Source organism: Brienomyrus brachyistius, chromosome 18, assembly GCF_023856365.1.
Source record: "Brienomyrus brachyistius isolate T26 chromosome 18, BBRACH_0.4, whole genome shotgun sequence".
Taxonomy (NCBI): Eukaryota; Metazoa; Chordata; class Actinopteri; order Osteoglossiformes; family Mormyridae; genus Brienomyrus; species Brienomyrus brachyistius.
In genome coordinates, this window is record NC_064550.1 from 4,664,671 (window position 1) to 4,690,196 (window position 25,526).

Consider the following 25,526-nt stretch of genomic DNA (forward strand, 5'->3'; position numbering starts at 1 on the left):
TTGACAAACACTGCTCTAAGTCACCTACATGTATGCTAAATCCCGTGACTGTAAATCTTACACTGTACAGTATGCATGTTGCTTTGTACAAACTCTGTACCTTTCTTCCACTGGATGCAGGTCATAGTGGCAGCGGGTATATGCGGTTAGCCTGAAAAAAACTGAAAAAAGGACTAGTAGGATCCTACCTGCGCTCTGTCTCTGTGTAGTTTGCATGTTCTCCTTATGTTGCATTGGATTTGTTGTGGTGCTTTGATTTCCGCTGCATACTGCTGATATGTTGTTTGGTTAATTTGCATATCAATATTTCCTATTGACTGTATATTTGTGAATGTGCTTTGGCATCCTGTTTAGGTTGTACTCTGCCTTGTGCCCTGACATGCCAGGGATAGGAATAAATGGCTGACTGAGACTGGATTGCTCCTGTGTTACATGGAATATGGTAGCCCTGATTTCTGTAAACTATGAAAGACTGACTCAAACAGACTTTTTTTTGGGTAATATGGTATTCTAAACTTCTGCTGGCTCTCCCCCATAGCACATTCATGTGACAGACTGAGGTGTCATCAGATGAAACACGATATACAGTATATCACATTTCTGCCAGCTGTGCTGCAGATGACTGTCTGATAAAGTCAAACTGCCCTGCCCCTGTGTTAGGTTGAATGTGGTACTTCACATATCTCCTGGCTCTGCTGGGGAGTGTGCTGTTACATCAAGATACAGAGGAGAGGAGACAACGGAAGATGTATAGCTTGCTGCAGATATACGGTCCTTCCTAGCAAATCCATACCCCTCATTCACATCTTGAGCTAGCGAATCTTCTTTTTATTGACATCATCAACTTGCAAGTAAATCTAAAACAGCAAACGACTATTCTTTTTTCCTTCATTTAATATAATTCATTTCATATGTTTACAGTCTGCATGCTTGCAATAGGTGTCTGCATTTTGTTACAAGCAGCATATGTTTAACGGTGCCTTTGTTTCCTTATGGGTGCTTTTTCATTTGCCTGGGTGGCTTGAGCAGGCTGAAGAAAAGGAGCCTGATCTGGCTATGGAGGATAGGGATGCTCTGCTGGACATGGATTTTATGGGTGAGCAGCCGAGCACTGACTGCTATGGGAGCCTGCGGAATGGCGGGTTTATACCCCACCGCTACGTGAGTACCTGACCTCCTCCCCAGTGCTGTCTGGCAGGCTTGTCTAATGACGCAACTGCCTACTCCTGATGCTTGCACAGCAGTTTTCTGAGCTGCTTTGTAATAAATACTGTGCTTCAAACTCTAGCACTGACTTTAGGGTCTTAACAGCAGCTCAGTAAGATGTCAGCATGTATGAGTCAGCTTTACACTTTTAAGATGAATGAAAGGAGATGCACTGATAAGGCACATTTTCTGCCATATTGGTCTACTGATAAGGTACATCCTTCCTACCTTCTTCCTCCATCGACATCAAATATGATTTTGTTGTTTCACTTTTTGCTCATTCACCATTGTTCTTCAGTTCTCTCTTGGCTATTTCTGACTGCTTTTTTCATTCCCAACATGGGTAATCATGCCGCAATGCAATAATGTTGCAATTGCAGTGCAGTTGCAATGGAGAAAACTGCAAACAGTAAGTAAAAATAATAAGTTTTAACGCTGGTCAGTTATTTCCCGGATTAATTTTAAATGTTTTTTTTTTCCAGCTAGCTGCTGCTCACGAAGATGAATATGAGGAGCCCCTGTACATCCAGTGTGACAAGAATGATAGTTTACCCCCCCATCCCCATGGAAACTACTTCAGAGATGGGAGAACAAAAATAGGTAACATTTCTATAAGAACAACGGAAACACAATAATGCTGCTCAGTGACAAATTCTGTAGCCAGCTACTTTAAAGGCATCAGTGGTTATAAAATATGACAGAGCATAACGCATAATGTGTTGACCTCGTGCCAGACTTTGTGCTGGTGTGGGAAGTGCGGTCCCAGAGAAAGAGACAGTCCCGGGCCAAGGGGTGCGGCAAGAGTGTGGGCGATACTGAAGCTGGAGCTGAGGAGGGGGGCAGGTCAGAACGACACAAGGCCCAGCTGGCCCAATGGAGGGACAAATTCATCCGTAATCTGCAGAATGCCAGACTTTTTTTGGAAAAGGTCTTTCAAATACTTCATGCTTTAGCCTCTTTACGCCACCATTCTGTTATGGTCTGGCTCTGTGTTTCTAATTAGGCTTTTATTTATTTGATGTATCGTCATACTGCATTCATTTGGACATATAGCATGCAGCATAAATGAGTACACCCCTTCAGAGCAGAAAGATCTATTTAAGTTCCCAAGCAATGGTGATTACAATTCACTGAAAGCCAAAGAAATGTAAATGTATTAAACATGTAATGAACAGCATAGAAGGATATGTGGACAATATTCCTAAAAAACTTCTATTTATCATTACTTAAATCCACTGTTGCAAAAATTAATGTACACCTTTAATTAAATTCGTAAAAAATTTAATATTCTAAGACTTAGCAAATCTATCATCGCTTTCATTACTGCAGACATCCTTTTTGGCATTGCGTGTGGCAGTTCATGGCATACTGTCGTGACTATCCTGTGCCTCTCTTGCAGGATGTGTGCTCGATGAGTCTTGTGATGTTTGAGGGTCAGCTATGTGAAACCTCCCCACAGGTGTTCAGGGGGTTTGTCGGGTGGTGTACAGTACCCGTCCGCTCCAGCTTTCAGTTTTGTACTCACATGCGAAAGTGACCCTAGAAAAATGTTGGGGCTCATTGTCATGTTCATATAGTTTGCAGTCATCCAGAGTGTGGAGAAAAGGTAGTGTCTTTTATTTCAGGATCTTGCAAAACATCTATGAATCCATGATGCCATCAGGTCTCATACATCCCTACAGTATATAAGGATTCTACGACTGCTATGCTTTACTGAGGAAACGTCACAATGCATTATGTAATATTATTGCATTATGTGATAACTTGACAAAATGTAACAAATTTATAGCCTGCATAATAATTTTATGCTGCAGCATCAACCAATTTTTATTATTATTATCATCATCATCATCATCAACAGTGGATTTGAGTCTCTGCCATGGTTCCATGTGGGGAGTTTGCATGTTCTCTCTGTGTCATTGTGGGATTTACTCCAGGTACTTCGGTGTGTCCCCCTTACAGTCCAAAAATATGCTATGGTGAACTGGAGTTACCAAATTGTCCATAGATGTGGATGTGTGAGTGAATGGTGAGTGTGCCCTGTGATGGGTTGGTGCCCCGTCCTGGGTTGTTTCCTGCCTTCCACCCGTGGGTTCTGGGATAGCGCAATTCTGCATGGGACAAGCGGTTACAGTAAATGGAAGGATGATAGTTATCATCATCATAATAATCATCATTATCATCATCATTATCATCATTATTATTACATTGTTCCAAAAAGAGCATCGGGTGGCTTCTGTGTCTCTGTGACAGATTATCAGGCTAAAGTTCAAATAAAGAACAACATAGAACATAATGTGTGGGTCGGGTTCTTCATTAATTTATGAATGAGGTTACAATCTACTTTACTTACGAAGGGTTTCGAGAAATACTCATTAATCAATGAATGATCTTAAGTACAAGATATCTAACTACTTAGCATCACGCCCCTCAAATGCCCCGTAAAGTTCACCAGAGTTTGCATTTTGTCAAGTTATTGCAGAATGTGGTTTTATTAGATAATGGGTTGTTACAGTGGTTTAGCACTGCATTTTGTGATGTAAATTTGTTATATCTTGTCAAGTTATTACATGATACAGTGTTATTGCATAATGCATTGTTAGAAACCATTCACACCTCTGGTACTGTATCAAATCTGAAATAATTGATGTTAGTCTCATCTGACCAAAGGACAGATTCCCAAAAGTCTTCACCTTAGTTGATGTGGTCCTTGGCACAGGTTAAATGGAGCCATATTGTTCTTTGGCTTTTTAAAAAAAAATTAAATCCATGTTTTGCTGTAATACCAGTGATTTTTACTGTGTTTTGAGCAATAACATGACTTTGTATGTCTCCAAACAGTTCCCACATGGTTCCCTTGTCCCTTCCCACGCCTGGAAGTGATTAAAAGTTCACTTAATTGAGGGTTAACCAGTTATACTTGTTTCACAGTTCAACAGACACGTGTACTGATCAAATACCGTTAACTAGTCTCAGCAGACAAATTGTAGAATTATGCGATTTCCTGGTGGGTGTACTCATTTTTGCAGTGACATTTTATCACTTTGATAGAAATATATATATATTTTTAGTTTTGTTGTGACATATTTCATTTGTAACTGAAGGACTAGTATTGACAAACAATATATATTTAACCCCGAATATGTATTTCTAATGTATGAGGACAGATAGCTCAGTCTTTTAGATTTAATAGTGGGTATACAGATTTATGCTGTATACTGTAAGTATAATACAATGTTTCCAATTCTGTGTAATAGGAGGAGACCGTGATTGAGAAGAAAACCATCCACTATCTGAAGCTGAGCGCCCCCTGGGACGTATTAGTGTACTATGCTGAAGAGCTTTGCCTTAGAGCACCCCTTCAGGTTAAGGCTTCTACTGAGCAGTGAATCAAGTCACCCGGTTTTATTGCAGCAAGTATTTATATAACACACTCTTGTGTTCAGGCGCAGCCAAATCCAGACCACAACACATCAGATCAGATGATTAAAAAATTATGTCTTCCGAACATCATGGCGGAGTACGTTCCTAACAAGCCAGTGAACTACTACACCTGTGCCTTTCGCAAATCCAAGATGGACAAGTGAGTGAACATGCAACGCTGCTTATTTGCTAAATTAATAGTGCCCGTGTGCCGCTAGGGGACAGAAATGTTTCTGTGGTTCCACAGGTTCCTGGGTTCTGAGAATCATGGCACCTACTTTACTAACACACAGCGGCATCGTATTGTGAGTAGCTTCCCTTAAGCGCGTTCACTTTCATTAGAAGCATTAGCGTGCAGTATTGATGAATCTGCTTCTTCTCACGTTGGATGGAAAGCACTACGTTCTCCCGTGCCTTTACTCTTGCCTGTAGGTGTATGAGATTCTATCGCGCACAGCTTATGGCAAGCGGAAGTGGGCGGAAGTGGGCGTGGCACGGTTGCTAAATGAGGGGGCTCTCACTGCAGCATTCCCACTTCATGAGGTCAGAGGCATAATCTTCCCCTTCTTCCTATTATTTCCCAGCTATGTCATGAAACTCATGTGATTTTAAGTTTCTGATGTCTGGTTTGTATTCTGTTTCCAGGGTCCATTTGACAGACCAGAACACGAGTTTCTGCCTGAAGAGTTGAACCAGCGGCAAGTTTTGTTCCACTACTGGGCCCACTGGTCCAAATGGTACAAATACCAGCCTCTGGACCATATCCGAGAATACTTTGGAGAAAAAATTGCCATTTATTTTGCATGGCTGGGTAAGTAGATTTACATTAATCAGATGTTTCTGTCCAAAATGACACACAAGTGAGGCAGATACCTGGAACACAACAATACTATGGTCACAGAGCAAATTATGCACAGGCGTAGCTAGGCTGAGCTTCCCATGACCAGTGAAAAGTGCAAGTTAGCATCAGAGCTATACAGGTCATTACAAAAGACCTTTGAAGAACCTAACAAAAGATCCATTCAATAGCATCTTAGGATACAGTATAGTTAAGGGATAGAAGAAAGCCGGACAGTTGGGTCTGTAGGTGTTTCCAGGAACCTGAGAGGGATTCTGCTGACAGGATGTGGATGGGTAAATTGTTTCAGAAGAACGACACACAATCTGACTAACTAAACGTTTTCACTTGGTGTAAGATTTCCAGGCTGCATTGGCTCACTGAACGTAGAGGGTAGGATGCAGTGTGGGTCCCCAGGGACTGAATGGAGATGGGTGCTCTTTTGTTGATGTGTCCATCTATAGGGAATCAATGAAGAAAGGTGAGAGGTATGATCTGCAAATGATTTAGCAGATAAGATACCTGGTATGCTATCACATTTTGAATCATCTGAAAAGGTTTGATAGCACAAGCTGGTACCCCTATCAGCAGGGATTTGCAGTAGTCTAGTTGTGAGATGACAAGTGCCTGAATTAGGAAATGAGCTGTGTATTCTGACAAATAAAGCCTGATCTTTCCAATGTCATACAGAGGGAAAGGATATCTGGTCATCTATCATTACCTCTAGGTTAGTAGACAGATCTTGATGGAGATATTGTTGATGATCAACATGAATAGTAGGGCTCACAGAGAAGATTATGTCAGTCACTGAAAGGTCCAGTTGGAGGTGGCAATCACTCATCCAGGTTGTAATGCTGGAAAGCAATGTAGAGATCTAAGCCAAGACTGTGGTGTCCTTAGGAGGGAAGGTGGGAACATTGAGGCATTTCCAAGCCAGCCGAGAGATATAATCTGCCTGGAAACTTCAACTGGTTGGGCATGCCTGAAACACCTTTCCAGGAAGGCTTCCAGGAGGCCTCCTAGATAGATGTCTGAATCACATCAGTTGGCTCCTTTCGATAAGGAGGAGCAGTAGCTCTACTTTGAGCCCCTCCTAAACATCCAAGCTCCTCATCCAATCTCTAAGGCTGAGTCCAGACACTGTGTGATGGATGCTCTTGTCTATCAATCGTCGGCAGTGGCAGAAGTGACATTCATCCATCCATCCATTTTCCAAACCGCTTATCCTATTGGGTCGCGGGGGGTCCAGAGCCTATCCCGGAAGCAATGGGCACGAGACAGGGAACAACCCAGGATGGGAGGGCAGCCCATCGCAAGGCACATATTAACCTTTCAATTTCATTTGTTCTGATCCCACACACTGTCCATGATTGGCTAACATAGTATAATGCAACAGGATTGGTCAGCAGGGCTGATTATGCGATTACCAGCATGTTTTTCATCAAACTAGGCGTATTTGTAAATATTACAAATTAATATATGTATTTGTTTATGTTGTAAATAATGTAACCATTTAATGTTTGCCATGGAATGCATTGGAATTACAATCAAGACCCCAGTGCCATGATAAGAATTTGAATATGCCAAACAGTTTGGTTTAATAAATGCCAGTTTGTGACATGGTGTAAGTTTACACTGCTTACTTGTGGCATATAATGCCTCAAAACACAAAATGCATTAATGAGTAATGTTCATTCATGTACTTTCATTCATATATATTCATTTTTTATTGCATCAAAGAATCAGTGCATCTTGAGATTTCACTTAACTAAGATTGCATCTCTCAGGCCTAAATATCCAGCTAGCAGTAATTAAAATGCATTCCTCATAGATGAGGTAGGAATGTCTAGGTAATGACATGCAAGTTGGGAAGCAAGGGAACTGTTTTAAAAAAATAAAATATAATTTGAGAAATTATCTTGCATAACATGTAAAGCATACATTATTCTTGGATGTATTTGATATGTTTGTGTTTTAGATTATTTGTAATATTTGATGTGCCATATTTAGCAAATCAAGACAAATTATCTTAGAAGTGGAATTTTGTGGAATTTCTTTGAATTCAGTTATATTTCCTGACATTCCGGTTCAATTCCAATCCTGCTCCCCTTGAGCTGTTGGCAGTTATAATTCCATTTCCATGATGTGAGTTGGAATATCCCATTGATTCTCAACTCACTTTATGAAATGGCCCAAACCTTATGTGAACATCACATTCTCCACTGTATCAAAGCTCTAGCAAGATGCCTGTGAGCAATGAGGCTACTTGAGACTGCTTAAATGCAGTTGGAAATGTACCAATTGTATTGATCAAGTGAGTGAGTACAGGAGTAAGTGTAGGAGAGTGTAGGACAGATAGCTTGAAGGAGAAATGGTCCGGGGGACAGACGGTGCATTTATAAGAAGCTCAGAGACCTCAGAATTAGAAGAGTGAGGGAAAGTCATCAGCAGTCAGAGTGGCAGGTGGGGATCGGGGTTGAATGGGGTCTCTATAGCTTGCTTGTCTGAGGGGTGGTGATGGTGATGCTGCAGAGTGTATCAGCATGAAGGGAACAGAAGTTCTCAGGAGAAGGGCAGAGGAGACAAAGAAGTGGGGTAAGGAGTGAAAGCTACAGCTGAAGTGACGAAAGGGCGACAAGTACGTTATCTGTGATACAGTCACACATCAGGATAACATCCAGCTTGCTTCTAACTCTGTGAGTTAGGGTGCAGTACTAGCTCAGGATAAATTAGGTCAGCAAGGTAACCAGCAGCCAGTGGTTTACCAAGATGCATGTTCAGGATGACGAGCAGCAAGCCATTGTTGGGAGTGGCTGACAGCAGGATATCAAGCGGCTTGTGGACCTGGAAGACAAATGACAATGTAGAATTTATACTCATTTAGCAGACACCTTAATCTACAGCAGTGGTTCTCAAAGTCGGTCCTCGGTCCCCACCGCCCTGCTTGTTTTCCTGCTATCCCTGCCCCGCACACAAGTCCCAGCTGTCTTTCAGCTTCTGATTGACTGAACACTGATCCAGGTAATCAGCAGTGTGTAGGGCAGGGATAGCTGGGAAACAAGCAGGGCAGTGGGGCCTGAGGACCAAGTTTGAGAATCACTGATCTAAAGCAACAAGCAATTAAGAAAGCAGTACCAGTCATATCCTGGGGGTCATATCAGTTTCAGAAAAACAATGTAAAAATACAGATAAGATGCAGGTCATTCTGTCTTGGTTGGCAGGTGTATTTATTTGACATTACTTCTAGTTTTTGCCAGCGTCTGTCTATCCTCTCTGTCTCTCTCTCTTTCTCATCTTATCTGTTCATCTCTTTATTTTTCTGTGTATACTGGCAGGTTTCTACACAGCCTGGCTTCTTCCAGCAGCAGTAGTTGGAACGCTTGTGTTTCTGTCAGGAATCATATCGATGGGGACCAATACCCCAGCGTGAGTTCCCAGTCATTTTGGTATCGAATGGCAATTCATTTTTTACGTCACTGCTCTGTGGGAAATTTGTCACGATCGTTGTTGTGGAAGCTGTTACCCTTGTTTATGGTTTCACAGTGCAAAAGCAGTGGCCCTGTATTGATGTTTTGCCTGTGATCTTTGCCTGTGATCTTTTGTCGTGATCGCCATTAACAGAGACATCCCTGGGGTGTGGAATAGTGGGTGCATTATAGCACTATGGAGATTTTCAAAATGGATAGCAGAATATAGTGCATAGAACAATATTTTCTGAGCATCGATATTTCCATTAATATAATTATCAGGGTGTGGCCAGTTCAACTTAATGACTTTTAGATAGTATCTAGGAAAGTTCTCAATTTAATGTTTACACAGTTTCAAGTTTCCTGTATCACTTGTCACACACACTGTGCTGCTGTGTAGTAAAATGCTTTTCCAGCCAGTTCTCGGACTGTGCTTGCGGAAATAGGCAATACAAAGAAAACAACAAAATAATAGAAAATATGGTTAAAAAATAAGAATAAAATAATAAAATGGTTGCAAAAGGGACAGGAAAAATAGCAGTCTGTCAACAGCTGGAAAACAGTGGATTGGTAAAGTGCATAAAGTTAAGTGACTTGTTAGTCATGCAAGCCCTCGTTCAGAAGAGAAACATCTCAGGGTCCTAGTCATGCCCAAGCAGAATAGTCAAGCAAAGCTTTACTGTCATGTCAACCATGTACAATACACAGAGAAATGAAATAGAATTCCTCCTGAACCCAGTCATAACAGGACAGACATTACAGTGCAATTACTGTACAACTGTAGGAACTGTACAAGGGAGACAGAGGGAAGACTAGCACCTATATTTCATACCTAATATATCAAACACAGCACATTAGATAAACAATGAACAGCCACACTACATAACACCTGGAAATCAGTGAATGAAAGTCTTGGCCATGGAATAATTTCCCTGTGTTTTGTAGTATGCCTGTTCATTGTGTGTCTAATGTGCAGTGTTCGTCTCATGATGCCTCAGTTCGTGTCTGCTTTGACTTGGATGTGAACTGGAGTAATTGTCTGCATTAGGTTCAGTTTTCCATGTCAGTATCACAAGGGCAATATACAACCATTTACCTACAGCTCTGTTTGTTTTTTTACTAATGTGATTAACTACTGCCGATATTTTTCTTATTTTCCTTATTACATACTGTCAGTGATCTGTTTGCCCTTTTTTGTTGTTGGAAGGTTCCAGCCATATCTGTAGATTTATTTTTAAAAAATCTATGCTATATCTCTGTTTATTCCTGCAGGGAGGAGATCTGCAGCAGTGGGGGACATTATCTCATGTGTGCCCTCTGTGACACCTGCCAGACCTGGAACTTGTCCGACACTTGTCTCATGGCAAAGGTAGGCAGGAGTTAATGCAGTTTTGCGCAGTGTGCCTTGCATCTTTCTCTGCTGCCAATTTTGTTAATGATAGTAAAGCAAAAGAGGAATTTGTATGCTTTCCAAGCCCTGCCATCTCTTGTGTAGATGGGCTACCTTTTCGACCATCCAGGCACAGTCTTCTTCAGTGTTTTCATGTCCTTCTGGGCTGTTACCTTCCTGGAATACTGGAAGCGCAAGAATGCTACCCTAGCATACCACTGGGACTGCAGAGATTTCCATGAAGAAGAGGTGTGTAGGCCCTTGTCATTTCATTCTATTAATTGCAGTCGCTGTGTACAGCGTGTGAATCATTATTACCGCGTGTGTATTTACCCCCATTCAGGAGCGTCCCAGAGCAGAGTTTGCAGCTATGGCCCCTGCGATAGAGAACAACCCTGTGACTGGTGTGAAGGAGCCCTACTTCCCAAAACAAGCACGACTCTCCCGCATGCTGACAGGCTCCATGGTCATCGTGGTGATGGTGGGGCTGTAACAGCTTATTAGAAGGGGGGGGGGTTAGGTTTAAGTTTGAGGAAGGGAGAGAGCAGGGACAGGGTAGAGGGGGGTTGAGAGGGTAGCTGTGGGCTGGAAATCCCATTCTCTATTGACACTTTTCACCAAAATTTGGCTTCCATTTTTTAAAACAGGCTAATAAAATCTGCATTCGTTATGGGCATCTGGTTGTTTCATTAGACCTTCAGGTTTCTCTTGTACAAACTGTTCAAAGAAATTGATTTTAAAGAGATTAAAAGTATCTGGTTATGTGGAAGCCATTGATATGCAGGTTCTTGGTTATTGTGATACCTAGGCCAGAGATTCTCAAACATTTTTATCCCATTGCACAGCTTCATGAGGATGAAATTCTGAAGGCTTTTTTCCACTTAAAATATTGACGTATATATCCTCATTAATGTAGAATATACTGTATTACAATATATGTAGAAGTTATATTGCATCTAAAATAGACTCAGAGTTACAATAAAAATGACTCAAAATCACATTTTTATAAAAATAAATCTAGTTTTTATGTTTCATTAGGAATAACTAGGTTAGATTAACTGTTGTTCCAAATCCAAAGATTTTTAATGGAGACCTACAATATTCCTTCCTAATTGTAAACAACGGGAGAGTTTAGGTTATAACATTGCATAATATCCCAGAATTCAAAGAAAACAATCGAAACTTTCTGGTCGTGACTCACAGGGAAGCTGATATTACCTGATTTATTTTGTTTTAAAAATTTGCCAGATGGAGGCATGCATTGGGTAAAAATATCATGTTTTCGACTATTTGTTTTATTTTATTGAAAGCTTATACCTTAAAACTTTAAGATCTTTCCTGTTATTAAGTGCACTTTCAATGATTGTTAAGCTTCTGCCATTTGATAAATAGGTTTTAGATTTTAAATCAGTCGTGCATTTCTGGTTAAACAGTGTTTCGAGCCTTTTGAGTGCATGTGATCATATGTTCATGTGGTGTATGATTTTTCAATGCCTTTTTGAAAGCGCTAAAATTCAGCCTGTTTGCGAGCAGTATTTTTGTTGGGAATGTACATCACAAGTTTAAGAAACTATTAAACAAATGTTAAACTATGAGTAATTCTCACAAACGAGAATTTACAAAAAAAGTTACAATGAAATACATTATTCGTTTTTCGGGTAGAGCAGAGGTGCTGATGGGATGGCCTCTCAATCAGCCAATAACAGTGGATTCCAAGGACTGGAGCTGAGAATCGCTGCTTTATTATTGGCTGATTGAGAGGGCATCCCAAAAACCCACACCGGCTCTCCATGGATCAGGTTCCCTACCCCTGGGGTAGAGCAATCGATGACCTTAAATATCTTCGCTCATACTGTTCCTTAATTTGGGAGTTAAAAGTACTGCATCCATTAATGAAATAATAGAAATAATGATGCATTATGACTTAAAAATTAACGCATAATGTTGACAGGCTTAATAAAAACTTAGCATTTACATTACATACAGCATATTGCATTATGTTAATTTTCTGAATTGGCTGAATGAGGCATTTCATGTTGGGACAAAATTCCATGGCACACCAGGCCGACTCTCGCGGCACACAGTTTGAGATCCTCTGACCCAGTGACAGTGTGAAAAAAGTTGCATGGTATATTAACACGCGTATACACTGTATAAATAGATCCAGATTAATCGCTTGTCGACCACTTTCCCTGCAGCTGTCTGTAGTTATGATTTTCCTGGTGACTGTCATCATGTACCGCATCATAGTCAGTGGAATGATAAACCATAAAGAAACTGCTGTTCTGCGAACTCAGGTAGGTCATGTGAAACAGTGGTAGCTGTTCACCTCATCCCTGCATAATCTCTTCGTACATATTTGCTTGGTGCACTCTCTGTTTGTTACCATCAATGTTTATGGGGCTGGTCTAGGTGTCTCTTCTCTACTCTAAGTGTGTCCTTCTGTCTGAATCTGTTTTTTCTTTTGTGCATGTGGGTGTGTGGCACCTTCAGGCGGGTAACATTGCCAACATCTCCAGCAGCATGGTGAACCTGGCACTGATCCTGCTGATGGGGCAGGTTTACACTGCCATGGCTGAACAGCTAACTAAGTGGGGTAAAAACCTTTCCACTATTATGTATAATGTTATTCACTGTAGAGAATATTTAATGATAGGAGCTGCATACATCCTAGGAACGGTATCATCATGATACAAAAGGCTTCATACACTTGGCTGGTGTCTTCACTGTAAGGTTAGGAGATTAAGAAAATCCATATTTCTAAGCCAAAATAAACAAAAAATGTCCACATTATTTAGAGACACTGAATTTTTTTTTACAGAAATGCACAGAACCCAGACGGACTATGAGGATGCATTCACCTTCAAAGTATTCATCTTCCAGTTTGTGAATTTCTACTCTTCCCCATTCTATGTGGCATTCTTTAAAGGAAGGTGAGTTAATTCCCCTTGCTGCTAAACTGGATACAGGCTGAACAAATGGACACCATATGCCCACATGATGTAACTCATTTTGAACATACTGCCATACAATTTAACTCCATGAACTTACTTAAGGAAGTCTAATTAATAACCTCACAGTCTAAGCCTATAATATACTAAACCGTAAGTTACTCTTAGGAAAAATTATACTAGACACCAGAAACACACGCAGACCTGTAAGAAAGAAAATTAATCTGAACCAAAGAATTCATCGATAAAATCCTACATGTTACATATTTAGCAGACGCTTTTGTCCAAAGTGTACAAGTGCAGTAAATCGCATTCTGCAAACCTGCTGTCAGAAAGTTGACTAGGCATAAGTGCAGCTAGGCTGAGCTTACAATGAATACCCAGGTATAAGTGTAAGCAAAGCAAGACCCTAATAAGACTACTCAAGGGCCAGTGAGTGCAGCATAAGAGCAACCAAAGAAGAATCTGGGTAGTAGAGGAATTCATGAAACATATGGGTTTTAAGGAGTATCTTTAAGGTAGAGAGAGACAGTCTGATGACCAGATGTGGTTTGGCAGCTCAATCCACCCTGGGGAAACCACACAAGAGAACCCTCTGGAGTGATACTTCTGAAGTGGTGGTGGAAGCTCCAAATGGGTTTGGTTTGCCGACTGAAGGGTGCGAGATGGGACATTGGTCTGAAGGATCCTTTTGATGGCGATGGGTGTCTGTTCATTAATGGACCTGTAGCTAACACCGAGGACTTGAACTTGATGAAAGTGCCAATAGGGAGCCAGTGAAAAGGAACATGAAGGGGTGTGACATGAGAATTCTTGGACTGCCTGAATATCAGACATGATGCTGCGCTTTGAATCATCTGCAATGGTATGATTGTACAAGCTAGTAGACTTGCTAGTATAGAGTTGTAGTAGTTAAGTTGTGTGGCAATAAATGCATGGACTAGAAGCTGAGTGCAAACTGAGACAGGAAAAGCCTGATCTCCCTGATGCTAAACAGGGTAAGTTTGCAAGACTTGGGAGACCACTGTTATGTGCCTGGCAAAGGACAGTTGGTCATCTGTCATTGCCCCTAGGTTTCCTAGAAGACCTTGAAGGAGACAGTGTGGATGATCCAACTTGAACAGTGATGTCAAGGTGGATGATAGGGCTGGGAGGGAAGACAAGAAGCTCTGTTTTGGAGAAGCTAAGACAGAGGTGATAGTCCCTCATCCAGGCTGCAATGTTAGAAGAGGATTGCACCAAGGACAGAGCCTTGGGGAACACCGTTTGTTACCTGATGTGATTTAGACACCATTGCATCCTAAGTAAATTGGAATGATCTGTCTGACAGATACAAGTCAAACCAGCACAAAGCACTCCCTGTGCAGTAGAGATGGCTGGGAGGAGTAGATCGAAGCAGTGATGCAGGTGGGGGACAGAAAGCGAATGTTATGACGGAAGGAAGTTTGAGGAGGGGTGGCTAAAGGTAGGGTAGGGAGTGACAATGTGAACTGAACAAAGAAGGGATCAGAAACATGACAAGGGCTAACAAGCACGCTGTCAGGGATACAGTTTGGCGTACGGATGAGGATTGATCTTTATTTTATCCCCAAAAATAAATCCCGGTAACTGATATGGTATCCTTATCAGTAGGAGTGCAAAGCTGGATTGGGCAGGAACTCAACTGACAAGACAAAGGTGGATGGCATGGCCTCAGAGTACCAGAGACTACACACGAATTAGTGCAGCCAATATTTGTAGTGCAAGCTAAAACCCTGGGTTCTGTTAAATCAGAGCTAGGTAATATTTTAACAAATGGGCCGAATGGCCTCCTCTCGTTTGTCTTATGTTCTTGTGTTTTTTATTACATCTGAATACAGGTACTAACTGTTCTTCCTGAAACCTGAATTCCTTCACTACCTCACTACAGATCACCAGATACAAAACAAAATCAGCTACTATGTAAAAACCAATCAGACGAAGATTCCAAACAGTACAGATGCTTCCCAGCTTTACAGAATGAAAGAGACCAGTCAACATCCAAGAGTTAATGTCGCTGGAGTGCTACTGTAGTGCAAGCTGAACTGTACCTATATTCAAATATGTAGTATAATATGAATATACTATCTTTAAGTACCATATTGAATGAATTTATTTAAGAGTTTAAGTTTCCTATATTTATAAGTTTGTTTTTATCTTAAGGTTTGTGGGATATCCTGGTCACTATGGAACCTTGTTTGGCATGAGAAATGAAGATGTAAGTTCAAATTTTTTTTTAATTCTGATTAAGTGCATATTAATAATACTATTAAACCTCTTCACAGTGTGTGTGTGTGTGTGTGTGTGTGTGTATGTGTGTGTGTGTGTGTATACAGGCAGTCCCTAGGTTATGATCGAGATTCAGAGTTTGTCTTTAAGTTTTAGGCAAATTGGAACAATAATAATGTAGTACATATTAACAGTATCAACAATACAGTAATATTGAAAGTGACTACCTACGGTACTGTAGTGTACCTTAAGGTGGAAATTAGCGGGAGAACATTTCAAACTGGATTTAAGGAAGCACTTCTTTACACAGCGCGTAGTCAAAGTATGGAATAGTCTTCCTGATAACGTAGTGCAAGCTGAATCCTTGGGTTCCTTTAAATCAGAGCTAGATAAGATTTTAACAACTCTGAGCTATTAGTTAAGTTCTCCCCAAGCGAGCTTGATGGGCCGAATGGCCTCCTCTCGTTTGTATAGTTCTTATGTTCTTAAGCCGACAAAGCACTGAAGCTATGCAATGTTTTCATAAGCATCACAAAGTAGTGTGCATGTTTGTTATTACGAACCATTGATTAATATAATAGGCCTCTTGGCAGACTGTTCATAAGTACAAGTTGTCTATAAATCAGACGTTCTTCACCAGGGACTGCCTGTACATGTGTTTAAAGTCTATAACATCTATCATTGATTCACCCATCTACCAAAATACATTTGAATTGAAATATTTAAAAATGCTTCTCCTGTCAAATATCTAAATGAATCATTGGCCCCAAGGCTATTCGATTACAGATATTGAGGGAACGATTTGAATTGATTCATCAATTATTATTTCAAATTCAAACCTTTCATTTCGACTCAATGAAAAATATTTATAAATAGCACCATGGAAACTTAATTACTTGATATAAGTGGAATACAAAGAAAGTCAGAACATTCAGAAAGAATCTTAGACGATTCTTTTTTTATTGTTATTATTAAACCAGGAGAACACACCAGTCTAAAATTCTCAAAAGGCCGACTACTAAACTATATATAAAAAACCAAACACATTGAAGGAAGTGCTACTCGATGGGGGTGGGGTGTTGCTAATGGTGATGCTTGCTAAGTTTGCCGGCATAGATTAGTGAAATAATTGTTTCTTCTATTATAAATGAAAGATCTATCTGCGGGCCAGACCAACACTTTGGCGGCAGATTCTTTACGTTCTGGATCGTCCCCTATCAATATGTTCCTCAAACCATTCCCGAACATATTTGCGTAGTAGCACACCTTGACTTCTTTTTCATGTTCCTCAAACCATTCCTGAACAATCTTTGTAGTGAGACCATTGCCACCAGTGAATACTGTTGTCATGAAGGGGTATACTTGGTCTGCAGCAATGTTTAGCTAGGTGGCATGTGTCAAAATAACCTCCATGTGAATGCCAGGAGCCAAGGTTTCCCAGCAGAACATTACCCAGAGCATCACACTACCTGCACTGGCTTGCCTTCTTCCCATAGTGCATCCTGGTGCCATTTCTTCCCCAGGTAAATGACACTCATGCACCCAGCCATCCAACACGTAACTAAGAAAACATCACTCATCAGACCAGGCGGTGTGGTCCAGTTCCGACACTCATTTGCCCATTGTAGGCACTTTCGGTGATGGACAGGGGGTCAGCATGGGTTCTCTGATTGATCTGCAGCTACGCAGCCCCATACACAGTAAGTTGTGATGCACTGTGTGTTCTGACGCCTTTCTATCATAGCCAGCATTAACTTTTTCAGTAATTTGTGGTACAGTAGCTCTCCTGTGGGTTCAGACCAGACTGGCTAGTTTCTCTGCGCATATCGATGAGCTTTCTGCACCCATGACCCCAACACCAGTTTACCAGTTAGCCTTCCTTGGGCTACTTTTAGCAATAACTGACCCTCATACTGCGAAAACACCACAAGACCTGCTGTTTTGGAGATGCCTTGACCCAGCTTTCTAGCTAATGAAAATTTTGAGATGAGGACCAAGGAGGTGTCAATGCCAATAAAGTCACTTAGATCCTTCAGGCTCATTTATGCTCCTTTACGTATGAAAATAAATATGTCAGTTTCAATTGATATGATCGTTACTGCCCACATACTTCTGTGTATTCTTTAAAATTGAATGTTAAGTAACATCTACAGCAGGGCAGGAGTTCTGTATTTCTCTCTAATGATGTTTTATGAATCACAAAACATCCATGTGCTGTAAAGCAATTTGGGACGACTGTTGTGAAAGGCATTATATAAAAGTAAATTGAAATTGAAATCAAATGTTTTTGACAACAGCAAACATTGCGATGGTGGAGGAGGTTGTAATAATGTACTTGTTAATGTACTTGTTGAGGGCTCAAACACATCGGTCTTGCATAGACCTCCACTTTCCCTTTGCTGCTGTCCAACTGTTATTTAATCCCTGTCCCGTCTCCGACCAGCTGTGATAATTCTTTGTCTCTGGGCCGTGCCAAAGTAACATCATATACAGATTTAAGATTTTGCACTAAATCGCACAGTTACTGCTCATTTCATGTCTTGCTCGAACTGTTGGCTATGTTGCCCCCACGATTTCCAGTGGGTCTGTTCCATTTTGTCCATATCCATAAGTTTTCAGAAAACATGCACAAATACAGATCTATCTATCTATCTATCTATCTATCTATCTATCTATCTATCTATCTATCTATCTATCTATCTATCTATCTATCTATCTATCTATCTATCTATCTAATCAATCCATCCATCCATCCATCCATTGGTCATATACAATATGCTTGTTTCTGTCTGTGTATTTCAGTGTGGTCCTGGTGGTTGCCTGATTGAACTGGCCCAGCAGCTCTTCATCATAATGGTGGGGAAGCAACTCATCAGCAATATCCAGGAATTCCTCATCCCGTATGCTGGTCTTTATAATTTTGTGGCATCTGTTGCCTTGTTACCTGCAATCTTTTTCCTAGTCAACGTTTGACCTTTGTTCTACAGATGGCTTTCTTGGGACATACTTAACATTCTCCTCTCTATAAGAGCATTTCTCAAAGCAATTTATTTAGTATAGTGGAACAATATGGTTAAGCTGCAAAAGGTTACCCATGTAACTCCTGACTCAAACGCAAAGATTGAAAATGCAATGAATAAATCCGTGCCACTAATATGACATATAATGAAATAACCTTCATCATCATTCAAACTCAGTCCTGAAATTTTTCAATGTAAATATACTCCTTGACAATTCTCAGTGACAATCATATCGCGTTTTTCTTTAGCAAACTAATTTTTATTTACGTCAAAGACACTCTTTTCAACATTACAAGTCTCTACATTACAATATGGCAAGAGAAAGTACTCACATGCATATGTAAAACTTCTTTAACGAAATGGGCCCATAACACTGTACTGCACCAAAGAAAAAGATTAGTTACACAGTGCTGTATAACAACAGCATAATGGTAATGCAGAAAGAACAAAATGGCAACATACTCTCACTGCAATTTATGGAAAATATTCTTCTGTCTGTCTGATTTATGAAAGTTTGCTGAACTATTTTGCATGCAGTGGCTTACACAGTAATTACATACATAGATTTGGATGTAAAATTATTTCTGCGGGACTGATTTTGATCAACAAGACTTAAGCAACTGATAGTTATGCCAAATGAGGCCACTTGATTGATTTGCAATTTTTAAGAAATGTTGTTCTACTCTGACTTAATTGTGTAGAGGTCACATGCATTGTTCTGCAATGATTAACTTTCATTTGATAAACATGGCAAAGAAATCAGTACCATGTTTCATTAGCTTGTAAATGATTGGAAAGCAGAGTACTGTTTTATTAATGATGTTATTTATGTATATTTGCTCCTTTTTCTCCACACAAGGAAGATAAAAGCATGGCGACAGAGGCGACAGCTATCTGGGATCAGGGGCGCACAGGTACCCCGGGAACGCCATCGATGGGAGAAGGACTACACACTCATTGAGTGCGAGGGTCTCTTTGAGGAATACCTGGAGATGGGTAAGCTAAAAACAATTAAGGCGATAAGCGATTTTAAGGATACGTTTCATAATATGTAAGGCAATATAATATTTCTAAATGATCTCAATGCTTCTTCACATTTACAGTCATGTACATAAGTATTTGGACAGTGATACATTTGTTTGCTATCACAACAGATTGGAAACGAAACAGTCAAAATGAGTTTAAAAGGTGGATGGTCAGCTATAGACAGCTACGTTGGCTAAAATGCAAAGAAGTTATAGTCATTTTTATAGACCCAAGTTTTAAGTGACCAAAAGTTTTTTTTTATCTTTTCCTTGGAGAGGTGTGTGTTATTGCAACTCATGCATAATTAAGCTGATTAAAGGCCTAGACTTGATTCTACGTTTAGCATTTTCGTTTGGAATCTGTTGCTGTTGTCACTCAACATAAGGACCAAACAGGTGCCAATGCCAGGAAACCAGTCCATCATTAGACTGAGAAAACAACACAAGCCCATCAAAGAGACCATAGATACATTAACTGCTTGTCCTATCCAGAGTCATGAGCCTATCCCAGAAGTTACAGGCACAATGCAGGGAACAACCCAGGATGAGACACCGATCCATCACAGGGCATACGCACGCAGAGACCTATAGGTGATTTGGTAACTACAATTCACCTTTGCTGACATTTGGACTGTGGAACACAGTCACCAATCACATCTTGATTGGTTAATTTCAAATCCATTGTGGAGGTGCACACAGCCGAAACCATGAAAAATTGTGTGACCTTCCAAATACTTATGGACCTACTGTAACTGTGTATCTCTTCATTTATACTGGCTGGACTGAGTGTGATTCTGGATGAAGTAGGGCTAGATTCCTACTAATTGTGCTCAGGATTTGCCTGCAGTCGGAAGGTTGAATATTTTGATCTGCTTTTTTGCCAGTCCTCCAGTTTGGCTTCATCACCATCTTTGTAGCAGCCTTCCCGCTGGCCCCGCTATTTGCTTTGCTTAACAACTGGGTAGAGATTCGTCTGGATGCCCACAAGTTTGTATGCGAGTACCGGCGTCCCGTGGCTGAGCGTGCCCAGAACATAGGAGTCTGGTTTAATATACTGGAAGCCCTTTCCCACCTGGCTGTCATTATCAATGTGAGTCTACCTCCAATGAATCGTAACCAAAGGCTTGCCCAGAATAGCCATATCGGCTCTTGGGCATGTGCCCAAGGGTATGACATCCTCGGAGGCCATAAAGGAGAGCCACCCACCATAAGCATGTCCCCCGGTCCCATTCACAAATTCACACGTTAAAGTGATTTAATATCTAATATATTTCATATGATTGTATAGTTCTCTTTTAATGTGGCACTCACTGGAAATCTGATATAATGTTTTCCCTGTCAGATGCTAGATGCCTATGTATGTATGTATGTATGTATAAAATCAAATATCTCCTTTGTTGCAACAATTCCCATGGGATGTACTTACTTTTTCACATCTGTGTATATATGTATATACACATGAATATGTGTGTGTGTGTGTGTGTGTGTATAATGCATATAAATATGTGACTTTGAATACATGTACTGTATGTATGCTGCTATCTAACATGATGCTACAGTGTGTGTGTGTGTCTGTCTGTCTTTATGTATTTGTTACGTGGAGTGTGCAAAAGGCACTATATCTCATAGGGAATTTTTGTTGGATTATCTTCTAGGCTTTCTTGATTGCCTTCACCTCTGACTTCCTCCCCCGACTTCTGTACAAATACAAGTTTGACAACAATCTGATGGGTTACGTCAACTTCACGCTCGCCTATGCACCTCTAAACAATAGTTTCTCTAATCACAGCTCTTCAGACAACCCCTTCAATGCTACCATATGCAGGTACCTCTACTGAGAACACCAAGCTGATGTGAGCTGCTGAAGACAAGCTAAACGAACTATAATATTCTAATTGTACAGATTAAGCAAAGATTTATGAAATGTAGCGATAAAGTTCATTCAGCATATTAGATAGATAGTTGCTGATTTGCTTAATGCATTTAATTGTATTTCCCCCAGATATAAAGCCTTTCGTGACAACAACGGCAACTACACATTCTTCTACTGGGAACTTCTTGCCATCAGACTTGGTTTTATTATTGCTTTTGAGGTAAAAAATTTGTGAAAATTTCTTTGCTTTCTTGAGCCGTCTTGGGCCATGTCTGCAGTTATAGACCTTTCCTGAAGCACCTGCTTAGGTTCAGTCTGCTTCATGCTGACATTGATTTTTCCTTCTCCTGCTGAGCAGCACGTGGTATTCTTCATCTTGCGTGCCATTGATTGGATGGTCCCCGATGTGCCAGAATCGCTGGAGCTACAAGTGAAGCGGGAGCGTTACCTGGCCAAGCAGGCACTGGCAGACAATCAGGAGGCCCTGCTGGTGAGTTCCTAGAGCAGAAGCTGCCAGTCTGCAGTACAGCACCTACTATACTTCCTGGCAGTTTACAGAACAAGTCACAGGGATGCCAGTGTGCATTCAGAATTATTTCATAATAAAAAGCTGTTGACTTACCTGTCCTTCTGAAGTAAAATAAGCCAAAGTACAATGTGATTTGGGCTCATGGAAATGTATGTGGATGGTTGTGAATTCATAGACATCGTTTGTTATGACTGTCCTGATGATCGTACAGTTTGGTCTTCATGTTTTTCATATTTCTGGTGCCGTGAATAACACACCTGTGCTAAGTGGAGCAATAATCTTATTAACATTCATCTTCCAGTTGATTATCTAGTGTAACTTTTGAAAGCCACTGGGTTTTAAGGTTACCTACATACCCAGCTGGTTTAGCTTTTTCCTATATTTGCTTTACACATCCTGCCTTTTTCCTCTGGTCTTGAAGCAAGCAACGCGACTGCTGGCCCCATGAGCCAATCTACAAGGGAGAATCTGGATCAACACCTGCAGCTGAGGAATGTGTGCTTACAGTTTGCCTGTCTGCTTGACTGCATTATGTTTTTGAATGCATGACCTCACTTGGTTGGCACTTATCTTGCTTTTATAGATTTTCTTTATAAACTTCCTTTCCTCCTGCCGATTTTTCAAAAGATGTATGTTATTTATTTTTGAGTAGGTTTGGAGATTAAGAATGAGTCGAATAACACAGTATAAAATTATCCAGTATTACAAATCGTTTTGTAGATAATCATTACAAGCGCATGCCAAACAAATCTATACTTCCTTTCTATATTATTGTGATATACATATTTTGAAGACATGTTTGAAAGCTGTTCTCTCTTATAATGTATTAGGGTAAAAACTATATTAGGTACAGTATTATTTCAAAGTAAATATATGACTGCTTGGCTCTAGTTATATTTTTTTCTATTTGCATCCAGTTGATGTATTTTGACTGTAACATAAATAATAATTGCAAATTTCTTCTTCTGACTGCTGATCTTACTCTGCCTAATGAATTATATTCCAATTAGGGAGCATTATTGATGAAATAACTTGATTAAATTATATATGTACACACACACACACACACACGCACACACACACACACACAGTACCACTGAACTTTGGACAGGCCAAGACGCCTACAAAGGAAAGTGATAGAGTGTTGCATCACGTGATTTGGCCACCTGACCTAAACACAGTACAAATGCTTTTGGAGGAGTTTGACCAGCGAGCGAAGGAAAAGCAGACAGCGAGTGCCCAGCATAGGTGGGTCCTCCTGCAGAACAGCTGGAAAAGCATCGCAGGAGGCCACCTCATGGAATCGGCATAGAGGGGACAGTAGGGTCAGCCAGTCCCTGGAGCAGTTAGGGGTTAAGTCCCAACCCACATAGCTACCCCCCCCACCCCCAAAAATATTTTTTTGATCAGTCCATAATTCCATATATGTTATTTTTTTATAGTATTTATATCTTTATAAGCATTCTAAAATGCAGAGAATTATACAAAGTAACCAGTCTATGGGCAGGTGTGTCCAAAGTTTTGACTGGTATCGCATATACACAGTAAGGACAGAAGTACTGGGACACGCCTTTCAATAATGGAATTTTGCTGTTTCATTCAGATTATTGCCACAAGTGTATAAATTCAAGCATCTTGCCATGCAGTCAGGTTTACAGACATTGTGAAAGAATGGGTCACTCTGAAGAGCTCAGTGAGCTGTACTCTCATAGGATGCCACCTTTGCAATAAGACAGTTTCTGAATTTCTTACCTGCTAGATATTCCACAGTAAACTCTTAGTGGCAATATGGCAAAGTTGAAGCATTTAGAAACAACAGAAACGCCACAAAGTCACAGACTACATAAAGTAACAGAGTGGATTTGCCTAGTGTTGAGTCATATAGTGCATAAAAGTCAACGCCCTGTTATCTTGATAATTTCCAAATTTCCTCAGACATTAACCCCAGCAGAAAAACTGTGCTCTGGGAACTTCATGGACTGGGCTTCTATGGCCAAGCAACTTCATGAAAGGCTCACATCACCAAGCACAATGCCAAGCGTCGAATGGAGTGGTGTAATACACACCACCACTGGACTCTGGTGCAGTTTTCACATAAATAGGTAGATAATTATATGTGAATACAGTTGTTACCAAGGCATCTACTTGCAAAGCCTGTCACTTTTTTCAAGAACTTAAAAGCCTCTGGCCTGGTCAGTCACCTCACTGGACAGAAACTGGGAGATGAAGACTATCCAAATACCGGTAGTCAGGCGCATTTATATTTTCAGCATGCAATTACAGAGGAACCCATTATTCACTGGGCTCAGGGTCACTGAACTTCAAAGACCCACTAAGACTGAAGATCCCCAGTAATGTGGGCTCCCAAATTTATCAAACCTCATATCAAGTACACGTTGAAATTTCTCTAAAACGTTTGACAATTGAGAAAATAAACCTACTGAGCTTTCCAGAGCTTCATTCACGAGGCTCAGCAGGGATACCAGTGGCATGGCGCTGTGGATCTATGGCATTGTTACTCATATTGCGCTTCCTGGAAAAATTCAATATCCAGTTGAAGAAGACATGCTTATGCAATCTAATCAGTCAATCATATATCAACAGCACAAAGTACAAAATCATGCAGACACCGGTCAGATCCTTCAGTTAAGTTTCATAACACCATAGTTGTTGGTGCCAGACTGGATGGTATGAGATTTTAGAATCTGCTGAACTAATGGGATTTTCATGGACAACCATCTCTAGGGTTTACTGAACATGGACCAAAAAAGATCTCATTGATGGCAGAGCTTAGAGAATAATGTTTAATTTTTACAACCTGCTTGCTCGGTCTGAATTTTCCAAATTAAGTTAAATGTGTCAAACATGGTACAGCTAGCTAGCTGTCAAACTACAATGTCATGCATTTAAAGAGTGATTATATCTAACATTACTGTTAGATGGGTAAATTGATCTACCCCTTTCATACCTTTATAAATACATTACAGCCACAACCTAGTCAGTGATAGATATCTGCTTGAACACGTTTTCCTAATCATCCAGGTTGCCAGATTCCATCGCGCAAAATCATAGCTTTGGTGTTAAAATATTTAGGAGGGGGGAAACTACAGTACATTTGACATTAATAAATGACAGGCCTCAATTCAGGTCTAGTTGTCAGGTGGGCTACAAGATTTTCTGGAGGGGTTGTGGAGGCCATTCTTTAAATGTTTTGTATTGTCTTTGCTAGTGATTGTGATACATGTTTTTGGGGGTGCATCTACCTGGGCAATTATTCTCTGTTTCATAACTGGATTTTCTAAGTGCCTTAGATTGTGTCTGCGGTGTTTATGCTTCGCTACTTTTGTTAACCTAACTGAGTGGAGTGTCCCATTGGATCTGGTTTATAAAAGATCAATGATGTATAACTTTTTAAATGATCCATGCCATCTGGTTTTGGGTGTGTTTGTGCAGCCTCTGGAGTGACAGTGGGAGCCCCCCACACACACGCACACACACACACATTTACATTTACAGTATTTGGCAGACGCCCTTAGCCAGAGCGACTGCACTCAAAA

At 40.5% G+C, this 25,526-nt stretch overlaps 1 protein-coding gene across 1 annotated transcript; it reads left to right on the forward strand.

Moving 5' to 3' along the window:
- The first annotated feature begins 723 nt into the window (after positions 1-723).
- On the forward strand, positions 724-25,262 carry ano11 (anoctamin 11). Its single transcript, XM_048984665.1, has 24 exons — positions 724-851; positions 1,030-1,161; positions 1,689-1,806; positions 1,941-2,134; positions 4,464-4,571; positions 4,653-4,789; positions 4,877-4,934; positions 5,062-5,172; positions 5,275-5,440; positions 8,803-8,893; positions 10,207-10,303; positions 10,430-10,573; positions 10,668-10,805; positions 12,523-12,621; positions 12,818-12,920; positions 13,146-13,257; positions 15,457-15,511; positions 18,325-18,422; positions 19,402-19,538; positions 20,452-20,657; positions 21,223-21,392; positions 21,570-21,660; positions 21,799-21,930; positions 22,391-25,262. The coding sequence occupies exons 2-24, from the start codon at positions 1,057-1,059 to the stop codon at positions 22,415-22,417; spliced, it is 2,697 nt and encodes an 898-aa protein (XP_048840622.1). The 5' UTR covers positions 724-851; positions 1,030-1,056; the 3' UTR covers positions 22,418-25,262.
- The last annotated feature ends 264 nt before the right edge of the window (positions 25,263-25,526 follow it).